Here is a 17,156-nt window from a genome sequence, read left to right on the forward strand (position 1 = left end):
TCTTTCTCCTGATCATAGCATTCTTCCCTTCTCCACTTTCTAGTTGTCAGTCTTATATAGGAAAGTGGTAGAAGTTGAGATTTTAAGAGGAATTTGAAACCATATTGTGCACTTTCCACTGTAAGTAACAAAGAGCTAGAAGATATTTTAATTTTTCTCTTTATATGAAAGTGGTGTTTGGAGTTAATTAACTTCATGGAAATATTCAGGATAGAATAAAAAAGAGAGGGATATAAAAAAATAAAAAAGCAAGTTATAAAGTGATTAAGAGTGTACACTAAGCAATAAAGAGTATCTGATATAAGTTACTACTGATGGAATCAGAAAGAGCAGAGGCAAGAGAGGTTTTCCAGAAAGAATTGATTAGACTTAGTGCAGAGTTGATTGGTTTAGGAAACAGCAGGCCCAATAGCTTTGAATCTATGTGTCAGACCGTAAGTATTTTTAATGAGAGTTGCTGGAGTCAGTGCTGAAAAGGCTGGAAAATGCTACTCTGGTGTTATTAGAGAAAATATAGAGAATGGAAGAAATCATTCAAGAAGAAAAGACAGGAAGTGATGAAAAAGAGCCTCGCCTAGACCAAGAATTTGGCACATGGAAAATGTGATTAAAGGGGGAAAGTCAAGAGATCCTTGGAGCCAAATTTCTTCCCATAGGGGAATATTCTCAGGCTGTTGGAAAAGAAGTGGTATGTCTTGGACTAGACAGTGACTCAAGATTATTAATAGGAGCATTTTAAAAATGTTGCGATTGGGCCTAGACTTCACAAACTGGACACATACTTTTGTAACTTAGATGAGGTACAAAATGGCAATATGTGTAACAGATAAGTAAACAACAAGAGATTTTACATGGGACAATAAAGTCATGGATAGCTCTAATTCATTGCAGATACTCATTAATACTTGTTAATAGGTCACATAAATAAAGATGGTAAGCTCCCTGAGGGCAGAAACTGGATTTTGTTCATTTTTGTGTCCCTTAGGTCTAATGCAGAACCTGGTACATAGTGTATGCTTAGTGATTTGAATCAATAAGGAATGAATGAGTGTTGAAAAAAATAATGAGTTAAGCTTTTTTCAAAATTAATTCAATAAATATTCATCAGAAATGTATTATTATGAGCAAAATAACTAGAATAGGCATTGAATAGAGGAAATAAAAGACTAATTAGAGAGAGCCATTGCCCTCCAGTTACTCACAATCTAATATGCAATATAAATACATTGTAACCAATCAAATTCAAAGAAAAATGTCATGAGTTCAATGACTAAAAAAATATAGCTAAAATGTAATAGGAATAAGAAAGGATGCAGTTGTTACTGGGAAAGAATCTGAAAGAATGATCAGTTAACATATTAAACTTTAGAAACAGGCTCTCTGAGTGGTTTGGTTTTCCTTTAATTTCTTTTGGGTATACTTCGACTCCTTTGTTTTTGTCCCCAAAAGTCTTTCTTTCTGGATCGTAGCTGCATAAGAAATCAAGCTCCATGACAGGCATGTCAGCTAAACATAGCAAAAACTAAACGCAGATTGATGATGGCAGATAATTGAGGTTTCTATTTCTTAATGAATGGAATCACCTTTCCTGCCCGATAGGCTTTTGATTCTGGACTCAGAGATGTGCAGTCACCACCCATAACGAGGGAAGGGAAATCAGCTGCTGATCTGGCAGCAAAACTTATGCTTCTTGATGAACTTGTGTCTCTGGAGAATGACGTGATTGAAACAAAGAAAAAAAGGAGTTTCTCTGGTTTCGGCTCTCCACTGGACAGGCTCTCAGCTGGCTCTGTAGATCACAAAGGCAAACAGAGGTAAGCGAAGCATTTGGAGAAGGAAACTTTCATTTTCTAATTCTTCCACATTGGGTTCAGAAACAGAGAATGCCACATAAAAAATACAACGAAAACCTTGTAGCCTTTTAGGCAAACAGATCTGACAGTGTATCAGCTTATTTGTGAGTTTAATTATGTGATTTCAGATATAATTGTTTAGGGAGCAAAATGATTACTACAATATGCATGTGTTTATATTTTTGTCATATTGTTTTCTGAGGAAGATTCTATTGCATGCAGATGTAAAATACTTATTGTAAGACACTACAATGTTTGAGAAGTGAACTATGAGATCAATGTTCTGGTCAATTGAGTTTTCTGTTTATTAGAGGTAACCTGAATACCATTTTTCTTTTTATCCGTCATACAAAGCTTCTCAAATTATGGGAGTATTTCAACTCTCCTATACCAAAAGGTAGTGATTTCTTGCAGAACTTGGAATCAGAACGAGTATGCTTATGTCAAATTTCTGATCACTTCTAGCTGTGTAACTTTTATAAGAATTTTATCCTCTATGATCCTTAGTGTATTTATCTGTAAAAATGGAGATAGTCACTTACCTTCATTAAAATTAAATGAGTACTTTTTAACTATTGATTGTCATAACAGAATTAAAGCAATTAAATCTCCCTTTAATCATTAATAACTGTCAGTACTTTAAAAGAATCATTCCAAACACTTCATTTTCTGCCCCCTCGATGTTCCTCATGCTATAGATTTCATATTAACAATGGCACAAAAGACCACTCAATTACCAAAGTCTGGAATTTGGGGAATTTACCAGGATTCCTTTTGTTCATGCTAAGCATTTTATTTTTCACTAAATTCTCTAAACCCTATTTGTTTTATATGTTAAATATCTACAGAATATTTTTTCCCCTAGGTTTTCTTAATTCTGGCCTAAATTGTCTTTTTCACATTTTTTTATTTTTCAAGTTTTTCCTCATCTCCAATTCCACCACCATCACCATCTGTTTACCATCAATACATCCTTTATTTTCTACCAGAGGGATCATCTAACACAAAAATCCTTTTTGTGGAATGTTCCCATTGCTTACAAGATAAAAACAAATTTCTTAGTGAAATCCTATGAAGTATTTCATAATCTGGTACCTCATTTCTTCATGCATTCATCTACATAATCTTTGTTCCAACCGTGTCTGGTGACCTGGAGTTCTAGGACCTGTCATGCTTGTTCATGGTTCTATGACTTTGTATGCTCAGTGATTCTCAGCATACAAGACGCGATTTTCTAGACTTCTGTTCTAAAAGTTTCTCAAATCTACACTAGAAAATAAAATCATCACTTTAGAACTATAATTTAACCACCTGTACTTAAAAAAAAATAATCCACACCTATATTTTGAAATTTAGACCCTATTTTAATAAAACAAATATAAATCAGTTTCATTTATGTTCTAGGCACTGCATTGGGCTAGGGTGGAAAAGAGAAGGAAAATGTAGTCTTCGGCTTTCAAAGAAACCACAAACTAATAAGAAACATAGAAATATTTATAACAAATTATAACACAAAGCAAGATGAGATATGTTTAAAAAGTAATTTATAAAGGTCATGGAGATACAAAAGATAAGTGATGAAAATATTGTGCCTTCTAATAGGTATTACTTCTTTGAATTCTGGGTCTTGCAACTACTAAATAATTTGAAAATCAATACATAAGTGTTATATGTAAATAGTTATACATGAATTTATAATAATATACATAGCATATGTGTCAAATATGTATTGCATAAATATTATATTTATAATCTCTGCATTATAAATATAGTCTACATTAAGGCTTCATCATATTAAGAAGTGTCAAAAAGAAAGACTATATTAGGAGCTATAGTCTATCTAACATTGCTCATTTTGAAAGACATAAAGGGAAATTGGCAAGCATTTAATATTCATTTGAACAGGTTTCTACCTCTAAAGGTTAAAAATAAACTATTATAAGCCCGCAAAAAGTAGGGAATATTTCGCTCATGAGAACTTCTTGAGGAAGCTACTAGTTTAGTTTCTTCAGGCAACCCAGGTGACTGGAGAAATATCATCATAAGAATTGGTGTGAGCTTAACTTTAGAATTAAAGTGAAATGATAGCTGCAAGAAAAAGAATGTCATGTCTTATGGTTATACAATTTGACAATATAGGTACATCGAAGTACCAAATGATTCAAGGAAAATATTGAGAGCATATAAAATTTAGAATGAGGTTTCGATTATTTCATAGCTATTAACTGGGATAAAAGAATATTACAACAACTAGTTGCTTGAGGAAATGGAGAAGGAAAAGAAAAAATTATCAACAAAATTTAACGAATCTTTTACTAAAGAATAAAAAACAAAAACTAAAAAGAGGGAAGAGCATGGTTTTTATGTAAAAATATTACTACAAAAATAACCATAAGAATAAAAATTAAAACTCTTGTATAAAGAGAGCACAAAAAAATAGGACACAGTGAAAAACTTTATATAAAAGACTCTCATATATAAATATAACTTTTAAAATATGATTGCTTCCAAAAATATTGATCATATCAATAAATGTAAATAGGTGTAACTTACCTATTAAAATACAGATATTTCAGATTGTTGAGAAAGGAAAAATCCAACAGTTTTCTGTGTTTAAGAGACACAATTAAAAATAAAGAGATTTAGAAAGGTTGGCAATAAAATAATGGACAAATTATACATAAAAAAACATAAATTAAAAATAAAAAAGAGTGCACTAACGTATATCAAAGAGAAACCACAGGGAATGCTAAGAAATAGACAAAACACATGTTAATAATAGGTGACTTTGGTTCATGTTTTCAAATCCAAGACAAATTGTATATTGAAAACTTACAGAAGACATATACAACATAAAGAGAACTTATAAATCTGTTTGGAACTCTGAACCTCAATAACAGAAAATATAACTTTTTTTCAAGTGCATATATAATATTCAGAAAATATACAGCTGAGGTGACCAACATTCTCAAGAAATTCTAAAGAACAGATGTATTCCAAATGCATTCACTAACTAAACTGCAGTTAAGACTAGAACTTATGACAAAACCAGAGAAAAAAAGGGCACTTTTGCCTAGAAGTATAAACCATCTTATTAAATAAGCTGCGGAGTCAAAGAGTAATACAAAATAATCTATACACCCTATTGAAAATAGCAAAAAAGACAATGTAATATTATAGATAGATAAAGTAAATATCAGATTCAAATTATCATTATAGTAATAAAAATAAAAATTAAGGAAACACTATACAGCAAAAATCTTGAAAGAACAGTAAAGTAAGCCAGAAAAAAGCTGAAAAAAGCAGGAGACAGGAATTAACAATGAAAAAAATCAAAATCAATAAGTTTATAAAGCAAAACACAGAATATACTAAATTAATGCAAACCTGTTTTTATTAAACTAACAAAAAGACAAGCTATGAGCTAATCTAATTAAGAAAAAAGTAGAAATCATATTTGCAAAATTAGAAATGACAAGATGGAAATAATCATAATAAACCATCAAAGCAGAAGAATTTAGAGAACAAGAAATTACTTTGCTCAATTCTATGTAAATAAATTGAAGACCTAGAAAAAATGGATATTTTTTTAATATCATTTACAAACACCAACCCCCCCAAAAACACAGTTTAATTACCACAGAAAATTTTTGTTAGAGCCTGTCTAGAGAAAATACAAGATCTAGATATTTTCACAGGAGAATTTTACCAAATCTTAAGTTTTCAGATAATCTCAATATTATGTTAACTCTTAGAGTACAATAAAAAGTAAACTTTCCAAGTTCATTTCCTGAAACAAATGTAATTTTAATCCCCAAATCACAAACATTACATTTTAATAAGGAAACTTTAGACCTATCTCATATATTAATATCAAAGCACAAATCATAGATAAGATGTTAGCAAGCACAATACAGCAACACTTTAAAAATATAACATGTCTTAATCAGTAAAGTTTATTCCAGGAAAGTGTGTTCAGAAGGAGTTCTTTTAATGTAATCCATCATATTAATAGAGCAAAGGAGAAAAAGCATGTGATCATATCCACAGATGGCAGAAAAGATATTTTACAAAGTCTAATATTTATTCGTATATTTTTAAAAAGTGAATAAAATAAGAATTGACAGATAATTTCTTAACATGGTGTGTGTGTGTGTGTGTGTACCTCAACCCACAAGTCAATATTTTACTTAATGATGAAATATACTGGAAACTTTACTAAAATGAGAAACAAACAAACAAAAAATACCCATTATTTCCACCATATTTTAGAAATGCATATAGAAAACAAAAAATATTTTGAGACATAAGAATTGGAAAAAATATAAAACTATGTTTACAAATTATAAGTTGGAAAACCAATATAATCAATGGAAAAACAAAGACAGCAAAACTGTTTGGATAAAAGCATGAAGTGCATAACCATATAAAGCTAATACCCCTTCTATATAAACAGAAATCAAATAGAAGATAGAAAACCTCATTTGCAATTGCATAAAGACATAAAACTAATAGAGAATGTCCAACAAACATGAGAAAAACTATAAAAATAATGCTGAAATACAAAAAGTAGTTTTGTACAAATGGAGACACATACTATGATCTTGCATCAAAAGACTCAAGAACAGAAAGATAACAGCTGTTCCTAAGTTAAATTACAAACAATGCCAATCAAATATACCATCAGGTTTTTTTAGTGCTAAAGAAGTTATCATAAAAACCATTTGAAAGAAATGAAAACTAGCATAGCCAGGAAAACCCTGAAAAAAGAAGGAAAAGTCGTACCACATATTTCAAAATATTTAATTTTCCTTTCTTTCAATAGCATAATGAATAAACCAAAAATAAAACAGAATGGAAATTCAAGAAATAAACTCAATTATATATATAACTTCAAGATATTAAAAAAGGAGCACCTCATATTCATGAGCAAAAGGTTAGATTTTGAATAAGTGATTTGTGATATGGCAAAAAAAATAATAAAATCGGTCTGGTCTTGAGCTATACATTTATGATAAATTCAAAATGGATCAGAATTCTAAGGGAAAAAAACAGATAATTCACATAGGTACTAGAAGAAAACATTGGTACAGAGAAAGAATAGTTAAAATCTTCCAAATTGATGCAAATACCAGAAAAATTCAGAAAAAATAAAGAAAAATAAATAAATTTGATTACATATTGTTTTAAAATTTCCATGTCAAAAGATACCATAAAGTAATAAGAAAAAAGAACAAATTGGAAAAATCTCCTCAACTTGTATTAAAGACAAAGTGTTAATCTTTAAAACATAAAGAACTTTTAAAAATAGAGAAGAAAAAGAACAAAGCTACAAAAAAATGGAGTAAAAAATAGTTTATGGAAAAAAATGCAAATGATTCTTAACTGTGTGAAGATGCCAACCATTCTCATAATGAGGAAAAAAAGTACATTAAACTTCACTGATATACTATTTTTTACAAGTTAAAATGGCAAAACTCCATAAAAATGAAAAAATAATTAGTGAGACTGTAAGGAAAAGTCACTCCCATACGTTGCTGATTAGAATGTAAAATAGAACCCATATTGAGGTGAATGTTGCACTCTCCAGCAATATAACATATGCACTTATCCTTTAGCTTAGCCTTCCTGCCTCTAAAAATCTCACTAGCAAAAAATGTGTAACAGAAAAAGTGTGCATAAGGCTATTCATCTTAGAACTATTTGTAACAATAAAATACACAAATGTTAATCAAAAGGAGATTGGTTGAATAAACTGACACACAATAGATGCAGCTGCATGAAACTGAAAAAAAAGAATGAAGGATATCTATATATACTAGTACAGAGTGAGATTTATGATGTTAATTAGTAACATCGAGAAGGATAAATGTGAGTATAGTATATTACTGTATAAAATAATAATACAAATGCAAAAATTCTTAGATTAAAAAATAAAGATAAATAAATATACAATTTTTTTAAGTGGTTGTCTATAATGAAATTAAAAGAGGTAAAAAGATTGAAAATAAAAGCTAGACTTATTTAAATATAACTTGTATTGTCTTTGGAACCATTTAAATATTTTACGTGTAATATTAAAAAAAATACCTAAGTATTAAAATACAATTGAAACAATACAACTTAAGTATATATTCTAATTGATGGCATTACTGTACAATTAAGATTTATTCCAAGTGATGAAATAAAATAATTTGACTGTGTATATCTAGTGAAATATATGAAACATAAAAGAAATAAATCTTAAAATTATTTTGACAAATGATATTGGTAGTGATACTATTGGTATTGCTATTCTGAGATTGTTGATTATGTTTTGTGAGAAAAGAAATTAAGTATTTATTTTTTTTATTCTAATTCTGTCACTCCTGATGCTAATAAGAACTGAGATTCACAACATGGATTAAAAATGAGATAAAGTTGTAAACTGGACATGTTAAAAAAATAAAAATTCTCGGTACTTAAATATCCCATGATTTCAAAGTGTCCATGCTTCTGAATTACTATCAGCATGAGTTCATAATTTAGTCCATCAATTAAAAATTCTGCAAAACAATCACCATTCAGGGGCAATCAACAAGTTTAGTGCCCAGATTGATGTTTCCCAATATCATTTCTCACTTAAAGAAACAGAGATCTTCCAAAAAAGATATGGGGCAGAAAATGTACAAATTGAGCTTAAATATCTTGTCAAATCTGATGGCTGAGAAGCTCACTGTAATTAAGGTCAGGTCAAAGGACTCAAGAGCCAATTAGAGGAGGTTGCCACTGGTAGAAGTATGACAATCTAAGCATCAATAAACACATTAACTATAATTCATCAAATCTGTTTCAATATCTGAATTTTAAATAATATTTAAAACTAATTGATCATCTTTGGTGAATGCTAGTTATCGACTCATTGTTTTGAATTCTTGTAAATAAACAGAACATTAAGCTTTTCTTTTGCTAACTACATCATTAAATAGCTAACAGTAGATGAGGTGGTATTTTCTCTTTATAGAATTGTTATAGCTAAAACAATAAAGAAATGATAGAATCAGTACATGAGGTAGAATTATTCCAGCTAATAAGTGAAGATGGGATGCTAGAACTAGAATATCTCTATTTTGCAAACCCTAATGAAATGATGGCTCTAGATAATGATCCCCAATTACTGCCAGCAATACAAGAAAAAAAAAAAGCAAGTCATTATATGTCTCCCAACGAAGAACTCAGCACTACCTATAACATAGAATTGCAAAAATAATATTTTTCTCTACCTTTCCCTTCGCCTCCAACTACTTCCAAAAGGATGGAGGTAATAAGGAGAGCTAATGCATTTCCACAGTTTACCCATGAGCTTGACAAATTGAAGATTTTCTCTAATCTACATTCTTTATTTTGCTTCATGACTGCAACTAGAAAAGAGACTCGGTTCATTTTACTCTGTGACCTCTAATTTCAATATTATTTTATTTAGGATTTATTTAAGATGATGTATACAAATGAACAATTTTCTTATTTACATGTAATTTATATCTTTTTAATTTTTATTTTTCATAGCTGGTGTTTCACTCCTTCGAATTAAATTCCAAAGGCATATCCTATGAGATTTTTCTTCAGGATTCATTTTTTTTATATAGGAAATCCTATTCTTGGTCTTAAAGCAAATATTGAATCTATATATTGGAAAACAATGGGAGATAAGTAATAGCAATCACATAAAATATTTCTATACATGTTTTGAATTTTAATAGAAAAATAATTTTAGATGTCTTGCAAATTATAATGGTAACTCGAACAAGACTTAAGGTTGAATTTTTCTATCATCTGTTACAAAGATTTTTCAGATTATTTAAATATATAATAAAGTTACAGGACTAAAATGAAATTTTTCACATATTTAGTAGCAAGAATGTACAGTTTAAAGTTTTGCAACTCTTTTGTAAAAAGGAGGTTCATAAAAATTATAGTACTTTTGCTTTAGAGAGCTGTACCCAAGGTTATTTACTGCTCTTTTATTACATTACATGAGATAATGGCTTTGGCCCTTTCGTCCAGTTAGCTTTACTCCTTCCTTATCTATTTTTGAATGTTTTACAAAGCCAGAATATACCTTGTTACTTTAATATACATGAATGTACACAAACTCTTTGATGCTTATAAACACCTATGGTTTTCATGTATATGCCATTAATTTTCCTCCTTCTCAGTCATGCATGTTGTATCTTCCCACATTCAGCAGGAGAAGGTTATAGGTCTGAAATTCAGTTTCTATATTGTAGCCCTAAAGATCTCATCCATCACTTTATCCAGAGATTCAAAGCTTTTTTGGGTGTCATAGGCCACTTTGGCACTTGGTGAAACCTATGGATCTCTTTTCGGAATATTATTTTTAAATGGTTAAAACCATAAAAGTCCAAAGTTTACCAATATATAAAAACAGAATTATCAAAATATTTAAAAATTAATTTATAATATGACAACATACATGTTTCTGTATTAATACATAAAATAACAAGATCTAAAAGATGGATCCAAAAACATTTTCAAGTAGTGCTGAACATAAAAACAATTTCAAAGTATCTACGACTAAAATGTGATCTGAATGTATCTGTGATTTTCATTCGTGATGAAGGTCTAGTTACTGCTAATACTATTATGATTTGTTGTCTACATTCATAATTGAAGCAAATGCTATATTTTACTTAGAGGGTAATAAAACTAAGGATGTAACATTTTCCCACCCACATTTATAGATCCCTGAATTACAGTTGTACATGGCTCCTGATTTTAAAACCCTGAGTCTCAAACATATGAAATGCATTATTTTATTTTCAATTACTAAAAAATATGCAGAAGAGAAAAATTTAAACTCTGCTTTTGAAAAGGTCTGTAAGTGATGAAAATGGAAGAAGGAAAGAACAGCTGGGGAAAAATAAAAATAAAAAAAAGTTAAATAAGGCAAGGTCTATGCCAGATCATTTTAAATTAAAGCAAAGAACCATCTATTGTTTTCTATTTTATATTATATTTAACATTTACTAATTTCAATTTCAGATAGATGTGCAAAATTACTTAATTCTCAGGACAAAGGTAACTCAACTATGCTTCAAAGTCCCAAATATTTTCTTAATTAAAACCTGAAGTTAATGAATGGTCATCCCATTTATGCAGATAAAAAGAAATAGCTCTACCTGGCAAAATAGTATTTACTCCCTGAATAACCCTTTAATATTAGAAGGTGTTGATGATTTGCCTGGAATTTTTCTAAAGAATGTTTTCCTTCACTTCACACAATATTGAAAATACCTTGCAAAAACAATAACAGTAATAAAACTCTGTATTTGAACTTAATTATTATAAACATTTTCACAACTATTACTGCTTTAATTCTCCCATTAATATTTTGAGATCTATAAGCAGATAATGTCATTGTATCAATCAGTGGTCCTGCAAGAAACAGAAATATTTAAGAAGTGTTTGTTCACAGCAAGACTATTTGTAGAAAACTGGGTAAATCATAATGGATGGTGCAATAGCCTAAAAGCCTAGTCCAAAGAGTCAGACGCCTTGAATGGAGCAGAAGAAAGTGATCTTGCAAAGAGGGAGCCAGGGGGAAAATTATCCTGGCCTTACTTCCTCTCTCCTCTTAGTCTTTCCTGTCAAGGCTACCCATTGCCTTCCCCAAATCAAAGCCAGAAAGCGCAAGAACTTTTCCGTGATCCAGACAGTTTAGGACTGAAAGTAGGATGGGAAAAGGTGGAGTATATCTAGAAAGTTCAATGAAGATATTCAGCACAAATATACATGTTCTATAGATTCAGGTCAATAAACACTTTGCACCATAACATTGTTATCATAACCACTAAATTGAAACAGAAGGAAGACTCCATAGGACATAATCAGAAAATAACTTTATGCCCACACACATGCATTCAAACCTATTCAGTAGGCGTTGTTGTTTCCTATTTGTTGGATAAAGGTAAAAGCAAGTATTACTGTTCTACTGGTCACATTCAAATAATAAATATTCCTTCGGTCATTTTTATTAGAAAAACATCCATATTTCAGTAACTAAAATAATCATTCTTATGTCTTATCCCAAACCACAAATATTACTAAAGTTTCTCCTTTTCAATCTGGGAAGCTGCATTGGGAAGAAAGTTGCAGTCAGTTTACCCTCATCTCTTCCCCTACTACAGTGAGCTACCTTCTGTCTCCCATAATACTGGGGGTGGGGAGCAGAGAGTAAAGAAAGGTCTTACTTGAGTGATATTATGACCTGGCTTTAGTGCTCTCTGGCTTTAGTAAATGCTCTAAGCTGACTCTGTATCATGGGATGTTTTTGTGGAGTCATAGCATAATCTCCATTGGAGACATTGATATAAACATCCTTGTCTCCAGCAATGCTTCTCTTTCAGCAGTTCAGTTCAGTTTTACTTCTCATCCTCATCCGTCTCTCTCACCTTCTTCATGTGACATCACCACCAGCATCCTGCTGAGGTTGACTCACCCATATCCCCTGGCCAAAAGTCTTTTGGGGAAGGTTCCTTTTATAACTAACTTAGGACAGCTCTACCCACATGCTCACCCTACATCTGCTCCACAGAAAACCCACATCCTTGACTCTGGTCACTGAAAGTGAAACTGTTCTTTATATAACCATCACTTCACTCTGGCAACGAACCAATTCTCACAGCTTCTTGCCCGTTGGATTTCATAGACACTATTCTCTCAGGTCTACCTTGCTTTAGTGGGTCTATGTCAAGCTCTCTGTGTGGTTTCCTTGAAGCTCTTCCTCTATATGAAAGAGGAGGAAAAGTGCCACTGTTCTCTAATAACTTGCTCTAAAGAAATTCTTCTTCACCTATTCAACATCAATCTTTTTATTGAGTAAAATTAGAAAAACCAGTTTGTAGCAACCTCCTTTGCAAATACTGCATAAGTCTAGCACCTCACTTTGGAATTTAAGAAGAAATACCACTTTTTTTTCCTCAGCTTTTTGAGGCCATAACCAAAAGTGAGCTAGAAGGAATCCCATTTTAACATTCTGCCATATGTTTTTAAATTTGTATAATATCCTAAAAAGATATTATCGCATTTTATTGTTATATTCTCAGAGAGATAAAATTACTTTCCCGAGATTACCTAGCTAGAATGTCAGATTGCTAAACTCCAAGTCCAGTGGCTTTCACTTAACTAAGCTGCTTTTGATAAAGAAATTAAAGTTCTGTATGAATAAGGCACTTGTCCAAGTTCAGGAACAGTGAAGTTTATTAGGATGTATGCATTGAATCATTTTGGAAAACTGTACCAATGATACATGGTTTTCTAGCCTAAGCCAGACATGACGTTCAGACTAAAGTTGATAATAGCAATTCTAGCTTTATTTTGTCAGATATGATGACAGCCCCAAAGATTAAAGGTGCAAATGCTAGCATATTATTTTCCTTTCTAATTCATTGTGAAGCAATGCCACAGACTGAGGCCAGCCTAAGTATCTCATGAGTTTTGCTATTTCTTTTCAGCTCTTATTTGATAACACCCGAAACTGGTATTTCAAAATGGCTCCATTTCAGAGTGAGAATCACAGAAAAGAATTCAGACTATGGTGCCCTATTTTCATGCTTCTTTCCTCCTACCTGAAAAGACTGGCTAGACCATAAGAAATGTGCTTCAGGAAAATTATCTTGAGTCATTTTTTACAATAATGGCTCTTTATTGCTTGCCTCTCCCCACCCCAGCTCAGCATCACAGAATGAGAAAGTCCCTTTGCCTTTTCCCTACCCAAACTCATACATGAAGGTTTAAAACTTTCTCCCACAAAGGATAATACTTGATTCCATATACAATACACTTTGAAATGTGCATTACCCACTCCTTCAAAAGAAAATTTTAGAAAACTTTTTTGTGTAAATCCATTTTCTGGGTAAAAGTTCAAAAGTTTCATTAGACTCTCAAACAGTTTTCATAAGTCAAGCAGATAAAGATTTCCTCTACCCTGTCTTACAGCTCTACAGTTTTCAAACTAACTATGCCTGGGTTACTTTACACTAAACCCTTTAAAGCTCATTGTTTCTTTCCAGTGCTCATGATTTGTTTCTGAATGCCTGTTCTTAGGACCCGTTCCTTGGGATAAAACTTTAGAAGCTGACAACATGCCTAGTCAGAACTATCATCAAAAATTTAATAAAATCTGTTTAAAATTGGATTATTATTTTTGAGATAGAATTCCCAAAGTCATAAGTCAACTTTCTCCTTATAAAGTAGCACTTTCTTTCATCATTCTAAATGTGTTCTATTTATTAATACTTATATTTCTCAGTCTCATAGTTCCATGGAAAGGAACTCCAGTTAGGGAAAAGCTAGTGCCTTGCCCAACCTTATTCACTTCTTTCGAGAAAGAAGCAGATATATTTATCTATTAAGTCAATTTGGGAGGAGTAGTTGAGCACGTTCTGCTTATCACCTTTCTTCCTGTTTTTGTTGAATAAGCATGACTACTTTGTAAGTCTATTTTATACAGAGAGGAAATGGAAGGAAGCCCTTTTAAATGCATATTAAAGTCATATTCTACATTCAGCTTGATCAAAATGACATTTCTATTTTGATGTATTGATCATTTATGTCTTACTTCTCTATTGTTTCTAACTGTAGACTTGAGATAAAAGGGTATTATATTTTGGCTCCTAAAAAGTACATCATCACTCAGACTTATTGTGGTCCTTTATCCTAACATTTTGGAATTTGAATTTAGAAGCTTAATTGTCTCTTTTAAATTTAAATGTGACTCTGTGGACTTTGATGATTTCCTTTTTATTCGTTACAGGGCCTTGCTGAATTCTTCTTTTTAGTTTATTCTCACATATCAGTTCTTTCAAATTCATATAGTTCTGTCTTCCTATAGTCGTTTCTTAATGCCAGACTTTAAATTTAAATTATGATAATCAGGGTTGCAGGATTCATGGGTCACCATTTGTTTTATTATTTTCACATACTCTGTAAATTCTTCTTGGAACCCCCAATTTGAGTGTGATCTCTTCTCTCATAGAATCCCAGAGCTCTACAAATCTCACTGTATAAAATATTTATTGCTGTGCAAATAAGTTGCCCAAAAGTTAGCAGCATAAGATAATAATAAACATTTATGTTTTCATACAGTTTCTGTGCATCAGAAATCCATTTCATACTTGCTGGGTGCTTCTGGCTCAGGGTCTCTTCCAAGGTTACAGTTAAAAAGTTGGCCAGGGCTGCAGTTGTCTGAAGGCTGTACCAGCACTGAGGATATTCATTTCGGAAATGGACCACTAGCATGGCTGACAGAGGAAGTCTCAGTTCCTCACTAGCTGTTGGCAAGCAGGCCTTAGTTCATTGCCACATAAACCTCTCTATAAGGCTGTGAAAGTGATTTTAGGAAATGGCAGTTGACTTCTCCTGGAGTGAGTATAATCCAACGAAGCAAGGCAGTAGTTGCAATATATTTTATTACTTAGGCTTGGAAGTTATACATCATCAGTCATCTCCGCAATATACGATTGGTTACAAAGATTGGCTCTCTTTAAATGTGGAAAGAGACTGCATTGTGGTAGAATTATTGGAGCCTGGCTACTATACTCATCTAAGCTTTATAATATTTATAATTTATATTACTTAATAAATAATTTAATTTCATATTTTACTAATTTAAATTACTGAACTATTTAAAAGAACAGCTTCCATTAGCCATTACAATATTATTCCTTTTTGCATATTACTCAGTGTTGGTGGAGCCTAATGTCTTTTTTGAAAGAGACCAAGCATTTTACTGCCTCTTTGAGATGTAGCAGCAAAACAGACCATTTTTTTTAGGGAATATTCTCCATATTATAATTCATATGTTTTTTTTTTGGAACTAAAAACCATATACAGGATCAATAGAGTTGTGGGGTATCCCACAATTGTGGGAAAAAATATTTAAATTCACAAAAAACAACTATTAATGAAGTGTCTGCCAGCAAAATAAGCTTTAAAAACTTTAAAGGCTTGTTACTATACAGAACATGTTCTCAGATCATGATGTAATTAAATAAATCACAAAAGGATAAACAAAAACAAAGGTGCCATCCTTAAGTCATTTCATGAGAATAGCATTATCTGGACATCAAAACCATATATAGAGAGAACAAGAAAAGAAAATTATAAGATGTTATTAGTGATGATAGATACAAATTCCTATCAAAAGAATTAGCAAAACAGTTTCAGTAACATATCAAAAAGATTATGCACCATTATCATGTTGGGTTTATAAAAAAATACAGCATAAGAGCGATTTGCTTTAGACAGTCAATTAATAAAGTTCAGAAATTGAAGAAATAAAGCCATATTATCTGACTAGATACAGAAAAAAACATTCAGTAAAATTAAACTTCTATTCATTATTGAAATCACTAGTAAACTAATAATAGAAGTGTTACCATTGGGGCTGATAGGAGTTCACTGTCGCCCCAATAGCAGGGGGAGGGAGAGGGATAAGGACGATGCAAACACATAGTTAGCAGTTTTCCTTGGTTCTTCCTCATCTACGCAGTGAAGAATCACAGGTCAGTGAGATTTAGAAAAGATTTATTAAAAATATTTTTTAGGAAGACAAAGAATGCCCCAAGGAAGCACATGGTTTCAGTGAAAAGCTGTAACAGAGCACTGTAACCACAATGACCAACAATAAAAAGGGCAAAAGGACCTAGAAGTGGGAATGTCTACATTATATTTGGGCCATCATGGGTGATTTCAAAGGCATTTCTAGGTGATTGGCAAATGAGGACATTTTGATTGACACTTGGCTGCTATATAACTCTTTATCTCATGCACATAAGCATACTCAGAAGTCTACTACCATTGTGGTGTTCTTTGGGCGGTCTCTAGGCTGGGCCCCTATTCCTGTGTTCCCTCTGTTGCTCATGTCTGACTAGCTACCTAACAGAAGGAAATTTTTTTTTTAACCTAGTAAGAGACATCCATTAAAAAACTTACAGCACATATGCTTAAATATCACAACAACAAATGCAATAAGATATGGGAGGTGTTTATGAAGAAAATTATAAAAGTACATGAGAAAGCATTAAAGATAACATAAATAAATGATCTTAGATAGTAAGATTCAATATTATAAAGATTTCAATTCTCTCCAAGTTGATTTATATCTTAAATTTAATACAAATCCAGGTAAAATTGCCAAAGATTGACAATTTGAATCTAAATTTGATAAATAATTAGGTATGGGTATAGAAAAAAAGAAACATGACCCATATCTTACCCCATAAATAAAAAATAATTTCAAAG

General features: G+C 31.6%; 1 protein-coding gene across 1 annotated transcript in view; it reads left to right on the top strand.

Annotated features, from left to right (window-relative positions):
• The window catches only part of OSTN (osteocrin), a 40,271-nt gene that overhangs the window by 12,294 nt on the left and 10,821 nt on the right, over positions 1-17,156 (top strand). Inside the window, exon 3 of the mRNA XM_039850644.1 lies at positions 1,600-1,814. Within this exon, the coding sequence (XP_039706578.1) occupies positions 1,600-1,814 (215 nt within the window). The remainder of the gene's footprint in view (positions 1-1,599; positions 1,815-17,156) is intronic.

Source organism: Pteropus medius, unplaced genomic scaffold (genome assembly GCF_902729225.1).
Source record: "Pteropus medius unplaced genomic scaffold, Ma_sr-lr_union100, whole genome shotgun sequence".
Lineage (NCBI taxonomy): Eukaryota > Metazoa > Chordata > Mammalia > Chiroptera > Pteropodidae > Pteropus > Pteropus medius.